The following is a 17,735-nucleotide window of genomic DNA, read 5'->3' on the forward strand; positions in this document are numbered from 1 at the left end:
TAAATAGTTGTATATTCAGATTCTTCAACCACATGTGTATTCAGAATGGCAAATACTGACTTTGGTTCCAGCATATGGATCGTAAACGTCAGTATAAAATTATACAAATTAATATGCACACGTTATTGTTGAGAAAATACAACGGACAGCTGAAACTTCAACATATGTTGGCCTTCGATTTCCTCTTCAACCAGATTATTACTTTTATACTTTAATTGAAATGTTCTGCAATTTTGGTTTCAATGAGTAAAATAACATTAAAATAATGTTTCATATGCATTACCGGGAAATTAAATGTTGGTCCATAAACATGAGCGTGACCCTTTAAGCAGTACGTGCTGAGGTGTCATACTTCTTCTTTTGCAAAATTTAAAAAATGCATTTGATGCACATAGAATATGTACGATGAATATATACGATTTAGATAACTAACAATTGAATAATATTAATGTCTTCTAACTCCAAATTCGTATTGCACGTGCATTTTTTCTTCAGATCCTCCAGGTTTGCCAACAATGCGTTTGGACAGTACAACAGGAAAAGTAATTGATAGCCCGCTGACATTTGTGGTTCAGCGTCCGTTCACTCTTGCATGCAGTGCTTTTTCTAATCCTCCGGCTAACTACACTTGGACAGGAGGAGTGCACGTTGCCCAAAACCAGCTACTACTTGACACGCTATCTGCCAAGGTTAACACCACGAGGACATGTACTGCAAGGAGTACTCTTAACCCTTCAGCTGGAGCAGCCACTATGTGGTCGTCTTCAGCTACTGTCACAATAGAAATAAACTGTGAGTATCTTCTATTCAAAGCCTCATTCAGGGAATTGTCGTCCTGCATTGGAAATATTTCTTTAATAATAATATATATATATATACGTTTATATTCACCCAGATCCCCCTGAAAGTGTAAGCATCAGGCACGAATCAGAATCAGGAACTGTTATTCAGTCCGAGTTCAGAGTCATCGAAGGAAATGCGACCAGACTTTTCTGCAGTGTACAGAGTCAGCCGGTTTCTTCATTTTCATGGTCTGGAGCAGGCTTCCATTCGCGTGGTAGTTATTTGGTACACAGCAAAACTCTCCGATCACAGACTGGTGTACTATCGTGCTTGGCGGAAAATAATATGACGCATGGATATCATGTTGTTAAAGGATCGGCTTCTGGAAATATTTCTTTAAATGTTCTTTGTAAGTGTGGTATTTAACGTAATGTGTTTATTTTGCATACATGTACTCTTTAATGTCGCATATGGGTGTCTTGTTATGTATTCTTTACTATTGCTCCTCAAAGTTAGGTTTTAATTGTTACTCTGAATCATATTGAGATCATTTTTGTCTTTACAGATCCTCCAAAGCTTCAGGCTTTACCCAGGAAAAATGCTTTAGAGGGAAATGGGATTTTGATCCAGTGTTCGTACACTGTCGGGAATCCGATGACAACGAAGTCAATGATCACCAGAACAACTGACGGCCAACGTTGGAGTGGAGCCTCTCATACATTCCAGTCAATCAACCGCACAGATGCCGGTCTTTACAGATGTACAGTCGAGAACTCCATGGATCCTACTGGAGCAGAGATGCGGGCAGGGAGTGACACAGCAGACTTTGAGATTAACGTTTGGTGTAAGTTTATATTTATGATATGAAGATAATTGCTATATACGGACAATAAGGGTTTTTATCTTAGCCTTCGACCCGATAACGGGAACATGAGAACAGTTCTGCGTAATACTTAATACTACTTAGTCAAATTTCTTTTTACCAGTAGGCGGAATTTCAGTATCAACGCTGATTTAAATAACGTCACAATAGAGAGTCATGCAATGACTAACAGTTTTTTTTGACAGGCGCACGGCATAATTTCAAAGCTGATTTGAGACGGGCTTATTTCTTGGCTATCAAATTTAATGTGGTAAAACTTGGAACCATAAGTCGCATAGAACATATTTGGGTTTGAGCATTAAAACATCAATAGTATCGTTTTCTTAAATGAGGTTTAGCATCTCTTCAAACATATGATCGGGTCATCTTATTCGTGAGAAGAAATAATGTTCTTTTAGGCTCCGACGTTATTAAGAATGTCCTTCAAATAGTTAATAAAATTGCTATTTACGTGGTGGTGTTTTCATGCCACCATATGTATAAGCTGATCATTTATAAACAACTCAAGTACAAAATTTTCGTCATAAGATTTAGTAACGTCGATGCTTATATTAAGGAATGAATTGCGGGATGGGATGGTGAAAGTGCGTCGAGCCCAATTGTGTTCTTATCCCCGATAGTCACATCAATCCCGAAATTCAGTCCTTATATTTATGCCAATAGTTCATAATTTCATTCAAGAATTGTTTTAAATACTTCATTTCATTTAAGAAAACATTACAGTAATCCTTTCTCGCCCATTCTGTTAATAGAACGACCTGACACAACACCGGAAACAATTTATTAAATGACGTCACAATTACGAGGAAAAAGATCAACCCATTGAAATCACTTTTAAACGTAAATTTGGAAAACAAATGACAACACAACATTTAACATATCATAAATTAACACTTTCTAAAATGTTGATATATTTTAATGGGACCTGCTGACACAATACAAACAACAACAAGATAAATGATTTTCATGTCTAAGTTATGCGCATTCGGAACACCTCGGAAGTTTTTTTATCGAAAACAAACTCGGATGTATTTGAACGGTTAACATACTCAAAAAAGCGGTACGTTTAAGTCCGCTGCAAGAAGATCGCGTAGTAATTTTATTTAGCAGTTAAACTTTATGACTAAACTCTGGGAATCTTAATCATGTTTGCCATGATACACTTAACTGGCAATCAATGTAATCTTAGATCAATAAATTCGACTGTAAAACCTTACAATTAATCAAGATGTAATTAAAAAAATTACGAACTACTTCAACTGTTGTGCCGGCATACATCCGAGGATGTTTTCGATAAAAATGGCCGTGGAGTTCCGAATGTGTTATGCGATGATTCGCGATAGGACATATCCGAAGATGTTGCGTTCATCGGATGATTACCGCAATAACCGAATTGCAGGTCATTCAAGGAATGGAAGTGCAGGTGTTAATATTATGACGTAACATTCTTTACCCTTTAATTTCCAAAACAATTAATAATCCAAAATATAAATACGTTCAATTGTCAAGCAATTATTAGTAGGAATTCTGTTTGCATATTTGTATAAAGCTTTTCGAACTATGCCTGCGCGGTTGCAATGAGTAATCTCAATTCTGGTTCCATCGAATTTCCGATGGGCTCGTCGAGGTTTAGTATCACGCATGGCACCACGCGGCCTAATATAAAAATATTCGCAATAATGTTTGAGTAATACTGCTGCTTTTATGCTAATTTTACCTGGCAATTAAATGCAGCTTCAAGTGCATATTAGTTTATTGAAAATTATATGACAGTACTCTACATGTTATTGTTCATTTCAGACAAACCATCAATTTCCAGATTTGAAGTCAGCGCCTTTCCAAATCAAAACATCGTTACCATTAATGAGTCGGAGCGACTAAGTATCGTATGTGAGGTTACAAGCAATCCTAATTCAACGATCAGATTAAAACAAACACACATGACAATAGCCTTAATGGAAAGAGATAATGTTCTCGGATTAGAGTACGCAATTCAAAATGCTTCATGCTCTGATGCTGCTGTTTACACATGTGCAGCCTTTAACAACTACACAGATATGGAAAGAGCGTCATCTAAAGATATGCAGTTGTTTGTGAGATGTATGTTTTTTTTATAAATCATTATCAATATACATATATCCATTTATGAACAGGTTTTTTTCCATTGACTGCTATGTGTTTTATACATGTGACATAATACTTTACTGGTATGCTTGCAGTTATCAAGTGTAGACGCAGTATATCTATTGTGTACATCCGACAATAATGTTAACATAATGCCTTCAGGAAGTAGTAAAATAAGACCTACGGTTTATAAGTCAATACATGATATCGCCCGTTACAGGCTCTCCTAGACCATCCGACAGTCATGCACATTTGAGACGAAATTTCACTGGAACCGTACACGGAAATGTCACTTTATCATTTATGGCTGTTGCATATCCACCGCCGATGTTTGAATGGCAGAAGTGGAATGGAACATCGTATAATCGAGTTATTGGTGAAACATATAATATTACATCATCAGATCTGTTCACATCATTGACCGTTTTGGATATTCAAGTGGACGATTTTGTCTCATATATTCTGAAAGTTTCAAATGGAATACAACCATATTTACGAGAAGTCTTTCACCTAAATCCTCAAGGTATGTTTGGCAATGTTTATTGACATATTGCATATAAGTGTGTGCGTTGTAACATAGATTAGCATATGTCAATTCTAGGGCTTGTCTGTATCCCAACAATGCGATTTGCCTTGCACTGTCCTGTCTCCTTGTCAGTTTAGTGTTATGTTGATCGGACTAATTACACATGTTACGCAATGGTCATACTTTTAGTTACCTAAAGCTTGTTATCATGATCGGAATAAAACTTACATACAATTCTTACGTGATAGTTTAAGTGACTTACCGTATGTATTTGATTTAACTAGATGTGCCACAGTGTCCTACAGACTTTACCCTGCTTTCCAAGTCAACAGGAATTGCAACAGTTCAGTGGAAAAGAGCGTTTAATGGAGGACTTCAGCAGACATTTGTTCTGGTTTACAAGAAGTCTTCTAACTCAAAATACTTTACTATTTCTGAGCCAGAAGATAAAGAAACGGCTATATACAATACTGAACTATCATATTTAGAGGCCGGCCAACTCTACGATGTTATCTTATATTCACAGAACGTGATTGGCCCATGCAGAGAAAATAGGTCATTGAAAATCGAACTGGACGCAGGTAGGTTAAAAATATGGTTGGGGTAACACATTACCTATACCTTCCGGTAAAATATAAAAAACAAAATTTGATCAACTGCTGCTCGACACAGATTCTCGCTTTAAGTTATAAATGTTGGTTTGACGTCACAATTTTAAATTCACATAGTAGTTACCAGGTAATATCTATTAACTCTGGTCATAATTCAGCATCAGCATAAACAAGTTTAAATTAAAATTCAATTATTATTTATAATTATTATTTAAAACGAATGACTACATAAAAACATAGTGTCATGAGTGGTGCCTTCTAAATTGAGAATAGAATAGTATCTGTGGTTGGAAGTGATATAAACACATTAATTTAGAAAACGAAAACCATGAGATACAGCTGTACATTTAAAGCAGCCCGCTAAAAGCCCTTTTGTAAATTTAAATGAAAAGATACAAAGGGTAGAGATAAAATTATATATGATTATAATGATGTTAAGGAGCAATGACCCTTCGAAATCCCTGTGGTACTGGAGACTTGACACAATCATGATTTGTTTGTTTTTTGTAAACAATCAGAGATATACTTATATTCACAAAATGAAATAAAAACGTCCATCATAAAACATTTTAAAAATCATTAAAACATTAACCTTCTTTATAGTATACTCACAGGGCATATACGGGTTGGTTTTATTACATAAAGACGCAGATGATGGTTAGGTTTTAGACTCGTCAAGCGAATTAACAATATGGTACATGTTAACCATTGAATAAGTGTCGGGTAAAGTGTGTTGTTTTCTATTACAGAAGACACACCTCCAGCTCTTGCTCCTGTGATTGGTGGTGTAGTAGGGGGAGGTCTCGGGGCAGCTGTTGCTGTAGTCGCCATAGTGTTCATTCTGAGACGAAAGTACACATTGAACTGTAGCATGTCCCTATCAAAGAAAAAGGGTAAAACTGATTTGACTTTTACGATCAAAATAAAAAAACAACATATAAATTGTGTAGAGTTATTAGCCTTTTTAACGTGGGTCACAATTTTCAAGACATATGCTGCGTGTTTTTTGTCATTTTTTAAGTCTAATGAGTTAAACATAATAATTCATTAAAATAATAAATATTACTGTTTTCATATTGAAAAACGTATACCATGCATGGATTATAAATATAGTTTCGTCTAACAACACGTGAGTAAAAAACTGATTTATTTAAGAAATGTTTAAAGAAGCAATGATTTAAATAAAAGCATAATTTGGTCGTTTTTTAAATGTTTTTAATAAACAGTATTCTGAACTGCACTTTAAAATAATCGGTATTCCGGATTTCAACGGGGCTCACTCCCTCAGGTTTCTTTCCCTAGTTCATAATAATTGAAACATCTAAAAAAAATCAATGTAAAAATTGTCTTCATTCATTTTCAGATGTACCTCCAGGTCAAAATGGGTAAGTTTTTATATTTCAGTTGACAGCATATACCGCTTTTGAACAGATTTAACTTTAAGTGCATGTCCGTTTCCATTAGTTATGTTTAATATACTTTTTGCTCTCCCCTCGAATGACGGTACGTATGATGGATTCACCTTTTGCGGGTTGACGGGCTAATTTTACCTTTTACTGCATTAAAAATAAATACAATAAAGGAGCGTTAAGGAGTTACGACGCGTGCATACTGAAAATCTGTTGTTTCAGCGATAGTGCTGATAACCCGGGATATGATGCTGCCGAAATGTACGAACAAGTGCAAGCGAAAAAAGAGACGCCCGTTTACGATGATTTAAGTAAGTAAACACTTCCAAGAATTGCAACAGTCAATTTTTTATTTGTTTCATTTATACCCTAGGCACATAATGGTCTCGTTCCGGTGGTACTTATTTGCTTAATGGCAAAAGAGCCTAGCTACAATATCAAAGTTGTGTGTAACTTGCTTTGACAATAAAACGAGGATGTGATTGGTCCCAACTGACTAAACTTGGTTTGCATCTGCTCATACTCAGTCTGATAAAACGTTGTTATGCATCAATATCGTACCTTGTGATTTGGGGCTGTCAAGGTCAAAATCTAGTTCGTTATTATTACACATATAAAAATAAGTTTTCCACTGAATAACGTGTGTTAATTATGTATAATGATAAAGCTTTGTATGAAGTAAGATCATGTTATCAATAAATTCCATATTATGGCGCGAGACCAGTTATTTTACTATAGAATTTCCATGAATATAGACACTAATCCGGCGTTTAACTTTATAACAGTCTCAATTGAAAAAACAACAACAAGGAACTGGCAGCAGAAGAATTTAAGACACAATATTTTATCACAAGAAATCACCACGATGACCAATTACCCGACTGTCAAAATCGAGTACAAATATATAACCGTAACGCCAAGGAGTTAATCGGCTACAAATAACCCATTATCAGACTTTCACAGGCTATGAATTTTTCAAAATATCTTCGCTGGAAACTATCAATTTCTGCAATAGAGTGTCAAATTCAGTCAAGTTTTCTGCCAAAAATGTTTTCGTTCAATTTTAATAAAATATTGATACTTGAACACCAGCACTCTTTCTGTAAAAACATCCGGATCTTGGTCAGATCAACGAGGGGCAGATAACTGTGGTCTCCAGCCAATACTATAACTTGAGTTTGTAATAAGGCAATGTAATGAAACTTATTTGGCTAGTATGTGTATGTATGTATTTCTTGAGACCTTGCAGTCAAGGATATCTCGCGTAAGTGCAAGCACTTATTTTTAACGGGCACACTAAAACCAAGACGTATCTTTGGGTTACATTCTGGATGTGTAGAGTCATGCACTGTCACTAAATATAGCCTCGAGTGATTTTGCAAAAGTTTAAATAGTGATAAAAATGATCTGGTAAGCTGATTTATGGTTCATAAGACTATTAAAAACAACATTCAAATTTCTGTGTATTTTATTTTGCAGATGATGGAAACGATAGGTAAGAAATTAAAACTAAATCATCAAAAGACTACAAGTACTAAATTTAAATAAAAAAATAACTACATTACTATTTTAGTTATACATTTACATATAACTAACGCTGTTTTAAGATATTTTAAATCTATTGATCATATTCGGGTAAATTGTCATGTAATTTACGTATTGATACCCTTTCAGACCCGACCATTCGCATCTGTACACGCCGTTGGAAGAGTCTAATCCAAGGTCAAGTATTCATTACGAGAATGTTAAGAGAGGTACGAGTTATACGTTCTATTATAGATTTACTGCATAAGAAAAAGATACATTTACATGTACATGTAAATGTGTATATACATGTACGGATAATATATTCTGATATTGAAATCCTTTGGAAGCACAACCTATTTCAAACATTTAAATAAGGCAGTTACGCTTTGTGTGAACTTGTTTATTGAAATTGCCAGAAATGATAAGTTACATTTAATCGTAACCCAACATGTTTACGTGTATTAAGCTTGAGAAAATGCATATTGAAAACAATGTATAGATACATCATGTCTTTACTACACTTGACATTATTTGGTATTATTATAGTAGCATCCAGACGTTTTAGAGTAATTTCTCTAAATCCTTTATTTTTGTTCGCAGAGGATCCCATATACCACAACATGGTGATGTAAACCCTGTGCAGGCAGTGCTTCAAGTAGTCAAGAAACTGGAGCTTATACGAGAGATCATCTGCATTTACCAAGTGTCTAGTTTTGTAACTAGACTTAAAGCGGAAAACGCATTTTAGCAGGAATTTCATTTTGAGAAATAAGATTATGCAACAGGATGTACGTTTATAAAGGAAAAGGAAAATGCTGCAAAGCCATATGCACACTGGTCTGACGTAGGTTTTGACCCGAGATGATCCGTATTCACACTTACCCTAAATCTCATGCTGAGAAACATTCTGACTGTTTTAAGAATGGATAAACACTGTTATATGTATTAAAGGAATATAAAAAACTTCAGCACATCTTTTTTCTTAATATCAAACCTTTTTACCATGTGTATTTTTTGGCCGGAGATGATTCATTCATCAAAAGGCTTTATCATGATGTCAAATACTGTTACCAAGTTTCATAAATATTGGAAAACACTGTTTAATTTATGAACGCATTATTTTTAACCAGGTTTTCACATAGTGAAACCTGGTTATTGGAATGGCGAACGTCGTTGTTCGGGCGGGTGGGCGGGCGGCGTCAAACTCACCTATGAAACTGAATAACTTTAGTAAGGGTTGACATATCTTGACCAAACTTGGTCTATAGAAAGAGTTTATGGGTACCTTTCATGGGATTGCGTTTGGGGTCCCTAGGGTCAAGGTCAAGGTCAATGTTACTAAAAATAGAAAAACAGTTGAAACTGAATAACTTTAGTTAGGGATGACATATCTTGACTAAACTTAGTCAATAGGAAGAGTTTATGGATACCTTTCATGGGATTGCGTTTGGGGTCCCTAGATTCGAGGTCAAGGTCACTGTTACTAAAAATAGAAAAATGGTTGAAACTGAATAACTTAAGTTATGGTTGACATATCCTGACACAACTTGGTATAAAGGAAGAGTTTATGGATACCTTTCAATGGATTGCATTTGGAGTCCCTAGGGTCAAGGTCACTGTTACTAAAAATAGAAAAACAGACTCAGGCTGAAGTTCTTCTGTCAATCATTAAAAACCTGGTTTGGTCGCATTTCGGCGTTTCTTGTTCTTGGTTTGAACTAGTACACTAGGTTTTTTTTTACCTGAGATGATTCATATTCACACTTATAGATTGATTGAACACACATGAGTCTGACAAAGGAATAAGAAACACAAAGAGTTGTCTTAATATTTCACCTTATGACCAGGTTTTCGACAGAGATGATCCATATTCAAACTGGTATTCTATATCGTGCGGACAAATAGAGTGACCAAGTTTCAGAAAGAACGGCTACAAACTGTACCAAGTGAGAAGATTGAATACAACGTGCTGTATAAATTGCAAAATTGTTTACGACACCGGTGAGCTCTGGTGGTTTTCGCCTAACTTTAACCCGGAACCTTTCGACGAAAAACTCTATTAAAATGATATTCTTATTCAGAAATTACGTAACATGTAGTGAAATACACTTGGCCAAGGATTGCATCATTAAAATACAGGGGAAATATCTTAAGCATAATATAGGTTTCTATAGTTTGATCCCTTAAGTCAACTTACGTTTTTATAAACCATTATAGTTTAAAATCTTGAAATAAAATCCAAAAAAACAAAATCACATCTTGATCAGCAAAGCATAACACAATTGATACAAATTATAAACACAAAAATAAGCTATAAGTAAAATAAGGCTTGATACAATGTTCAATATTATGTTTGAATAACTCATTTGTTTCACTTATTTAAAATTCTTTCATTTTCAAGCGTTAACTAAGCCCTTTGTTTCATATTTTACTCAAAACATGTGCTATAGCATGGTCCGAAGTTACATATCAGACAATGGGTTTGTCATTCAACTGTCTTACAAGTCTGTTGTAGCTATCTAAATAATCAACCGGTCGTGAAAATGCATGCATATTTGAATCCAATGTACCTTCATCTGGATCTAACTCACATTTAGAACTAAACGAAGGGTCGTTGTCAACTAATTGAACTTTCACTTCAGCATACAAGTTAAGATCTTTCTGAGCGTCGTTTATATATTTTGACTGACTGGAATGACCCTCTGTTGAATGTTCCATTTTCTTTCGAACCTTAAAAGGAAAACGATTTTTGAAGCTAATTAAAGACAAATTTAATTACTGAAACTTTAACAGAGAAATTACTATAGGGCTTACGAACTCAAGTCTATCTTAACAAATGTATCAAACCAATGAACATATTATATTTACCTTCAGTTTCAGGCACAATACTTGTGAACATGCTCTGTTGAACTGCCCAGCCAATGCATTACATACTATATCGTCTTCATGTTCAATTCCTTCTTCATATAAAAGCTTTTGCAAATGTTCCTTATCAAACTTTGCAAATGGGCATCCACCCTGATCTGAAACTCCTTCGGTCCGATCCTTTATAAATTAAAATTGTTTGTATTGCTTCCGTTTATCAGACTAAAGTGTTAACGTTTTTCCCCAATTATGTTACACATCAGGAAGATGTTTAGGAAAAGGGCTTTTGTAATTTTCAAAAACAAATAGCTTTGAGCTGATGGGTCCATTTGAGGTTCACGTATTTAAAAGACGATAACAATTATAGCGTTTGCTAAACTTCGATTAAACTTAGTAAATACTATGTTGTTATAGACATATATTCGCCTTAATCCTCATAAGTAGTCACTTAATAGTTAATAATTGTTTTCATGTCAAGCGAAGAAGGTCAAACGAATTACCTGGAGTGAGTGGCACGTGTGACTCTTGTAATTGATTCTGGATCCTTCCAATCCGTACAAATGCCGTATACCGTACGTATATCTGCTTTCGTTGTCTTTCCAATCGTGGGAGCAACCTTCTGAGGACAACGCGGGCTTTGAATACTCATTTCTCCAAAAGCAAATGGCGTCATGGACTGACATACCAGCCTCTTTAAGAAACAATGTATACTGGACCTAAGAAATAAATATTGACAATTTTGAAAAACATATATACATAAAGTAGTTGGTGTACGAGATGTGCAAAGACTCTTGTCTGTGCAAAAAGCGTTCTTGCCTAGCAAGACACTTTACAGACTGTTGTGTAATATGTACAATCACATGAGCAGCAAATGCACATCTTAGTCTGAAAAAAAAGTCGACGGCATGGCTTTAAAGCTTACCCTTGCATGATGTCTTAGTCTATGATGCTTTCGAAGTTTCCTGTGAAGGTGTGACATACAGGGTGGCATTGTGTAGCAAATCTCATCAACATCAGTAAAACCTAAACCGCTTTGCAAGAGAGAGGTCCTCGTGATTCCAGCACAAAATGTCATTTTATGCAACGCCTGAAAAATTCAATCATCCTCGCAATCAATGTAAATAAAACTCAAGATAACACCATATATATCATGGTTGGGAAGTTATAACAACCCAGCATGGTACATGAACTTCAAGAAAAAGACCAACAAACAATGTGAATGAAAGCAATGTTAATAAACTTCAAGACACAACTTTTAATGTTCCAAATATTTACTTGATAATAATCGAAATAGTTTAAGCATGTTGAGATTATTTTTTATGAAAATCCAGTTATATTAATGTAATCAAGTAGACAAAAATCAAAATAACTAACCTTTATTTGCTGAAATATGTCCAGAAATCTATCATCGCATTGAAAGCAGGACTGTGCTTGTTTTATTCCACCTTTCATTAATGTATTGAACAAGTCCACAGCAACTTTACGTAACTTACAATATGGAACAAATGCATCGCCTTTATTCAACACCACTTCTCTAGTTCTAACCAAAGGCAATACTTTGTAGAAGGGGACCGAAAAACACTCCTGGCTCCCTAGTAGGTATTTGTCCACTACATGTCTCCAGCTAGTGCCCTGCCGTTTAATTTGATAAAATGTCTTTAACACATTGGTGATCTCTGGAGAATACAGCGATGGTTCTCCTTTGTCTGTTCTTCTCAAACACCTGGTGTGAAGGTCCAGTGACTTAAATAACTTGTGTAATTCTTCAAAGGACATGCAAGAAAATCTGAACTCAAACAGTAACGTCTCTGCTAAAATGAAGAATTCTGAAATGCTTCGGTCTTTTGAACAGATGACTCTGAAATTAAAAGCAATTAATAATTTCATTCCTCATACTCACGGGTCGAGTAAATTGTCAAAACAGTCATTGTTGAATAGTTTTAGTACAGTTTAAATATGCTAAAACAATGTTTACAGCAGAAGTGGTCTAGTGGTATCTCTGTATATCCCACCCTCATCCACAAGGTTGTCGTGTATTCATTTCTCACATAGGTCACCAGTAGAGCCTACTACTTCTAGTACATAACAGCTATTAGGTTTCGTTTTACCGTATACACAACTTTACCATAACACGAAGAGCGATGTATTGTCCTTAGTGCAACCTTCACATTTCCTTTCCATAAAGTGTGATATTTTATTCTGAATGCAACCTTCACCTTACCTTAACATAAAGTGTGATATCTTGTCCTTAACGGAACCTTCAAGAAGACAATCGGATAGTTCTACAGATTCTTTCATTATGTCGATCAGTTTCATCTGGTCCCCGTTTGATTTAAAAACCTGACAAAATAAACAAAATCTAACAGATGTGTTAACATTAACACTGAAGATTTTAACAACACTAAATAACGTAATTTACCATGCTCATTTTAAGTTCAACACACGGTATGTACAGATTTATATGAATATACTTAACACGTGTGTGTTATTACTTCAGTTGCAAACATTTTACATGCAATATAGAAATAAGATATCGAGGTAAAAAAATACAATACGGTACGAAATGGCAATGAAAAATAGCAGAATTATGAGAATACATGTGAACGTTTGTGTTAGGTACGAAAACAATCCTTGAGTTCTTGATAAAACAGACCCCAGGATTGTGCATTTTGATAACATTGTCAATGACCAACCTTAGAAAGGAAATGAAACCGGGTGATTGTGTAGTCCGATAGTTTATACAGCTGAATCACTCCTGATGGTGGTGTGAGATAAAATGCCATTTTCAAAAATAATAGAGGCTTGATTATAACTTAAAACACCACGATAACTTGAGTACAATCATTTGTAAACATGCTGAATGTGTTAGAAATATAGAATCCAGTTCATTAAAATAAATGGCATATCTTAAACAAAGGGAAAAAACTTTGTTCATTTTGAATAGTGTTATTCCCCTTATATTCAAGTTCATTAACGATTATTGTAAACATTGTATAATTAACTGGCTAAGATTTATTGTCATGAATGTAAATAATGTATTTGTTTATGGTACGTTAAAGAAAGGCCAACCAAACAACTATTATATGGCTAAATGTCAAAGTGCGAAATATTTAGGAAGTGCGGAAACCAGAGATAGATTCCCATTGGTTATCGGCGATTGGAACCTTCCAATGATGGTTGATGCCATTTCAGCGGGCAATGTAAGTGGCAAAGGTGATATTTGGCTTTCTGCAGCAGAGTTACATAACCAACTTTATGTTGTATTATTACTCATGCACACACAGACACCTGTCTCCCCCATCCCACAGGCGGCAGTTACGTAGACAGGACGGTCCAACCCTATTTGCCACGCCCCCCCCCCCCAAAAAAAAAGAGAAAATAATAATAATAATAAAATAATAGTAATAATAAATAATAATAATAAATGTTAATAATAATAATAGTAATACTAATTAAAGAAAAGGAAGTATTCTAAGGCCAAATTGTTTGCCGGAACATGATCACAAAGGCCTAATATCAACCAAAAAAAAAACACAGAAAAAAATAAATATTTATTCTATTTCTATCCTTACTTATAAGTAACAATACAATAATCTGAAACAAAAATTCATGCAAATATGGTTGATATCAATGTTTTTGTGATTACCGATCAAGTTTAAATCATTTTTGGTCTTGAAAATCGTGTGTTTGTTTTTGTTGTTGTTGTTTTTATTTGTTGTTGTTTTGTTGGGGTTTTTTTGTTTTTGTTTTTTTTTGGGGGGGGGGAGGCAAGGCACCTTAGGAGTATCTTTAAACGTATCTTCCACCTGCGCCCCAACCCATCTGCAAGTTTTGTCTTTATTCAATGGTTTGCTATATACAAGCTTAGAAGTAGGTGTATAATAATCATGTTAAACTCAAATTGATTAAACTTGCTGCATTTCAGAATGTAAAAGGAGAAGTATATACGGTAAATTACGAAGATTTAGCAGCATTGGATGAATTTGAAGATTGTCCTGAGCTTTATTTCAGAAAGGAAATTGACATTCTCTTGGAAGATAGTAAGACTTTATTTTCTCAATTGATATTTGAAAGCCTGTACGTTCGGTTAATTTAAATTTAATACCTCTGAAATATCTTCCCAAGTCCTACTCAGTCTATCATAATCAGTTTTTGCATTTGTGTGGTTTAAAATTCTCTATTTACAGATAAAACCAAAAATGTGCTGAAATGCTGGACTTATTTTTTCACAAAAGTGACAGAAAAGCTTTTAGGGCAACCTTGCTTGGACAATTATGACAGTTTTGGTGACCATGGTTTTCCATATGATACCAGGTGGGTGAAGTGTAACGTTTTCTTTAACAAAATTGTATGCTTTATTTTTTCTGAAAATAAATTCATCTTTCATATTACCAAATATTTTTTTGAAGTGCTGCTAAGGCTACATTATTAAGCGGGAAAACGTAAGACATGTTTAGCCTACATGCAAAGTTTATGGCCCTCTGCAGGTAGCCCGGGGAGTACACCATTTGTGTATTCAACATAAGTCAAACGGGATACTAAATACTGATGCAGTTCCCTGTTTTTACCACTGGACTTACCTCCAGTTTTGTCTTTTATTTCAAGATCTGCCTGCATCCATATTTATATACATTATGGCTTTACCCCATCTTGTACAATCATGATTTAAAGTGTATTGAAATGTCATGAGTGTGATAGCAATTTACAGTCACATCAAGACACAGGATTCAGTTGCAATACCAAAGCTCTTTTCAAATAGACCCCTTTGTTCTTTGACATGCCTGGTTATAAGTACAAATATACAAGAGAAATCTTTTCTGGGTTTTAACACCATCTCATGCCCTCTAATATTTTAACATATTTTGGTATGACAAGGTTGTAGATTAGCCCTGGTATCTTCAACACCTAAAGCAGACTCTCAAACACTTAGCTATCGGGGCGGTCAAGTCCCCGTTTGCATGATGTCCTAAATGACTGGAAAATCTAGTTTTTTGTAGCTCTTATTCTTCTAAATTATTTGCAATATTGGCGAGGTTGAGAAACACTACTTGTATGGGTAAGTCAAGACTTCTTTTTGTGAACTACGTCATACAGGTATGTGTACATTGTACAAGCTAAGACTGATACATGCGAAAGTACAAGTACAATTTTACAACTGAGTTTTAAACTTGACTGCAACTTCCACATGCACATGTAACTACACATACAAGTACTCATACAGGTACAAGAATACATGGACATACAAGTACACACAAGTATACACACACATACAAGTACACATACAGGTACAAGCATACATGTATATACAAGTACACACACATACAAGTACACACACATACAAGTACACATACAGGTACAAGCATACATGGACATACAAGTACACACACATTCAAGTACACAAACATATACAAGTACACATACATGTACAAGTTTACACACATACAAGTATACATACACATATCCATACAAGTACACATTCACATAAATGTACACATACCCATTCAAGTTTACACACATACAAGTATACATACACACAAAAGTACCTATACATGTTCAGGTACACATACACACAAGTACACATACACATTCTAGTACACAAACATGTACAAGTACACATACACACACAAGAACACATAACCAAACAAGTACACATACCCTATCAAGTACACATACCCATACAAGTATACACACATGTACAATTACACATACACATACCCATACAAGTACACATCCACATGCATGTACACATACCCATTCAAGTTTACACACATACAAGTACACATACATGTTCAAGTACACATAATACATATAATCTTTTGCAACCTCTGTAATTTCTTTATGTTTCCCACTGCTTTACTTTCAGTGAAAATCCTGACCACCCAGCAAACCAAACAGACATGCAGACAAGTTGACAAGTGTGATTCAAATTTATTGAAGCTGAATTTTAATTGTTTTACAATAAATTTTGTTTAATGTTCTTCTTCGGGTTACATGTGTATGTTCAAATAAAATACATATATTCTGGAGTTCCAATACCATACATGTTGTTTTTTTATGTTATCACTTGAACAAGCTTTTTGCATTTAAGGTCAATGTGACTTTGTACTATGACCAGATGACTCCTAAAATCAATAGGGGTCATCTACTGGTCATGCCCAGCCTCCATGTCAAGTTTGATGATCATAGTTCCAGGCATTGTGAATATATCACTCCAAGAAGCATTGTTAACCCTTTTGCATTAAAGGTCACTGTGACCTTGACCTTTGGCCCAATGACCCCGAAAATCAATAGGGGTCATCTACTGGTCAGGCCTAACCACCAAGTCAAATTTGAGGGCCATGGGTGCAGGCATTGTCGAGTTATCACTCGGACAACCTTTTATCATTCAAGGTCACTGTGACCTTGACCTTTGACCTGATTACCTCTAAAATCAATGTAGGTAACCTTCTGGTCAGGCCTAAGCTCCAAATCAAATTTGAGGGCCATGGGTGCAGGCACTGGCAAGTTATCCCTCGGGACAACTTTTTATCATTAAAGGTCACTGTGACCTATGGCCTGATAATCTCTTAAATCAATAGGGGTCATCTACTGGTCAGGCCCAGCCTCCATGTCAAGTTTGATGACCATTGGTCTAGGCATTGGTGAGTTATCACTCAGATATAAAGCTTTGACAATTTTTTACCATTAAAGGTCACTGACCGTGACCTTTGACCCCCAAAATCAATAGCAGTCATCTAGTGGTCTGGCCCAACCTTCATGTGTTAAAACTTGATGTTAAGATTGATGACCACACGTCCAGGAATTGTCCAGTTATCGCTCAGACAAGCTTTGGTCTACCGATGGATCGACTGATCTACCGACCGACATGTGCAAAGCAATATACCCCCTCTTCTTTGAAGGGAGGCATAGTAATGATATATGTAATGTAATGTAATATGTGCCTGTCAAAAACAATAAAAAAAATTGTCAACTATGGTAAAAATGTCTAAAAAGTCAATCAAGGGCCT

At 35.3% G+C, this 17,735-nt stretch overlaps 3 protein-coding genes across 4 annotated transcripts; 2 read left to right on the plus strand and 1 right to left on the minus strand.

Moving 5' to 3' along the window:
- Window positions 1-417: 417 nt before the first annotated feature.
- On the plus strand, window positions 418-8,831 carry LOC128233599 (synaptogenesis protein syg-2-like). The gene is made up of 12 exons (XM_052947345.1): window positions 418-792; window positions 896-1,192; window positions 1,349-1,627; window positions 3,467-3,766; window positions 4,011-4,313; window positions 4,601-4,897; window positions 5,677-5,820; window positions 6,291-6,312; window positions 6,559-6,647; window positions 7,816-7,831; window positions 8,011-8,090; window positions 8,464-8,831. Exons 1-12 carry the CDS (start codon window positions 516-518, stop codon window positions 8,493-8,495), a joined length of 2,136 nt encoding a protein of 711 aa, XP_052803305.1. The 5' UTR covers window positions 418-515; the 3' UTR covers window positions 8,496-8,831.
- A 122-nt stretch (window positions 8,832-8,953) lies between these two features.
- On the minus strand, window positions 8,954-13,621 carry LOC128233600 (uncharacterized). Of its 2 annotated transcripts, XM_052947347.1 has the most exons (8): window positions 13,422-13,621; window positions 12,950-13,068; window positions 12,103-12,586; window positions 11,651-11,815; window positions 11,229-11,444; window positions 10,732-10,908; window positions 10,455-10,593; window positions 8,954-9,903 (listed from the first exon to the last, which is right to left on the minus strand). In XM_052947347.1, exons 1-8 carry the CDS (start codon window positions 13,509-13,511, stop codon window positions 9,854-9,856), a joined length of 1,440 nt encoding a protein of 479 aa, XP_052803307.1. In that variant the 5' UTR covers window positions 13,512-13,621; the 3' UTR covers window positions 8,954-9,853. The 2 variants fall into 2 exon arrangements, with proteins under 2 accessions (XP_052803307.1, XP_052803306.1); XM_052947346.1 differs by lacking the exon at window positions 8,954-9,903 and having other exon boundaries at window positions 10,109-10,593.
- A 94-nt stretch (window positions 13,622-13,715) lies between these two features.
- LOC128233458 (putative gamma-glutamylcyclotransferase CG2811) lies at window positions 13,716-16,707 on the plus strand. Its single transcript, XM_052947135.1, has 4 exons — window positions 13,716-13,928; window positions 14,654-14,768; window positions 14,916-15,042; window positions 16,592-16,707. The coding sequence occupies exons 1-4, from the start codon at window positions 13,749-13,751 to the stop codon at window positions 16,638-16,640; spliced, it is 471 nt and encodes a 156-aa protein (XP_052803095.1). The 5' UTR covers window positions 13,716-13,748; the 3' UTR covers window positions 16,641-16,707.
- Window positions 16,708-17,735: the final 1,028 nt, after the last annotated feature.

The sequence above is a fragment of the Mya arenaria genome, chromosome 5 (genome assembly GCF_026914265.1).
Source record: "Mya arenaria isolate MELC-2E11 chromosome 5, ASM2691426v1".
NCBI lineage: Eukaryota > Metazoa > Mollusca > Bivalvia > Myida > Myidae > Mya > Mya arenaria.

Excerpts from the sequence above, each read along its gene's own strand:
- LOC128233599 (XM_052947345.1), top strand. The coding sequence starts at position 516 with ATGCGTTTGGACAGTACAACAGGAAAAGTAATTGATAGCCCGCTGACA. Across the intron at positions 3,767-4,010 it reads TATGCAGTTGTTTGTGAGAT|GCTCTCCTAGACCATCCGAC; the intron begins GTATGTTTTTTT and ends CGCCCGTTACAG. Across the intron at positions 4,314-4,600 it reads CTTTCACCTAAATCCTCAAG|ATGTGCCACAGTGTCCTACA; the intron begins GTATGTTTGGCA and ends TGATTTAACTAG.
- LOC128233600 (XM_052947346.1), bottom strand. The coding sequence starts at position 13,511 with ATGGCATTTTATCTCACACCACCATCAGGAGTGATTCAGCTGTATAAA. Across the intron at positions 11,816-12,102 it reads ACATATTTCAGCAAATAAAG|GCGTTGCATAAAATGACATT; the intron begins GTTAGTTATTTT and ends TGAATTTTTCAG. Across the intron at positions 10,909-11,228 it reads ACACGTGCCACTCACTCCAG|GATCGGACCGAAGGAGTTTC; the intron begins GTAATTCGTTTG and ends TAATTTATAAAG.
- LOC128233458 (XM_052947135.1), top strand. The coding sequence starts at position 13,749 with ATGAATGTAAATAATGTATTTGTTTATGGTACGTTAAAGAAAGGCCAA. Across the intron at positions 13,929-14,653 it reads ATGCCATTTCAGCGGGCAAT|AATGTAAAAGGAGAAGTATA; the intron begins GTAAGTGGCAAA and ends GCTGCATTTCAG. Across the intron at positions 14,769-14,915 it reads TGACATTCTCTTGGAAGATA|ATAAAACCAAAAATGTGCTG; the intron begins GTAAGACTTTAT and ends CTCTATTTACAG.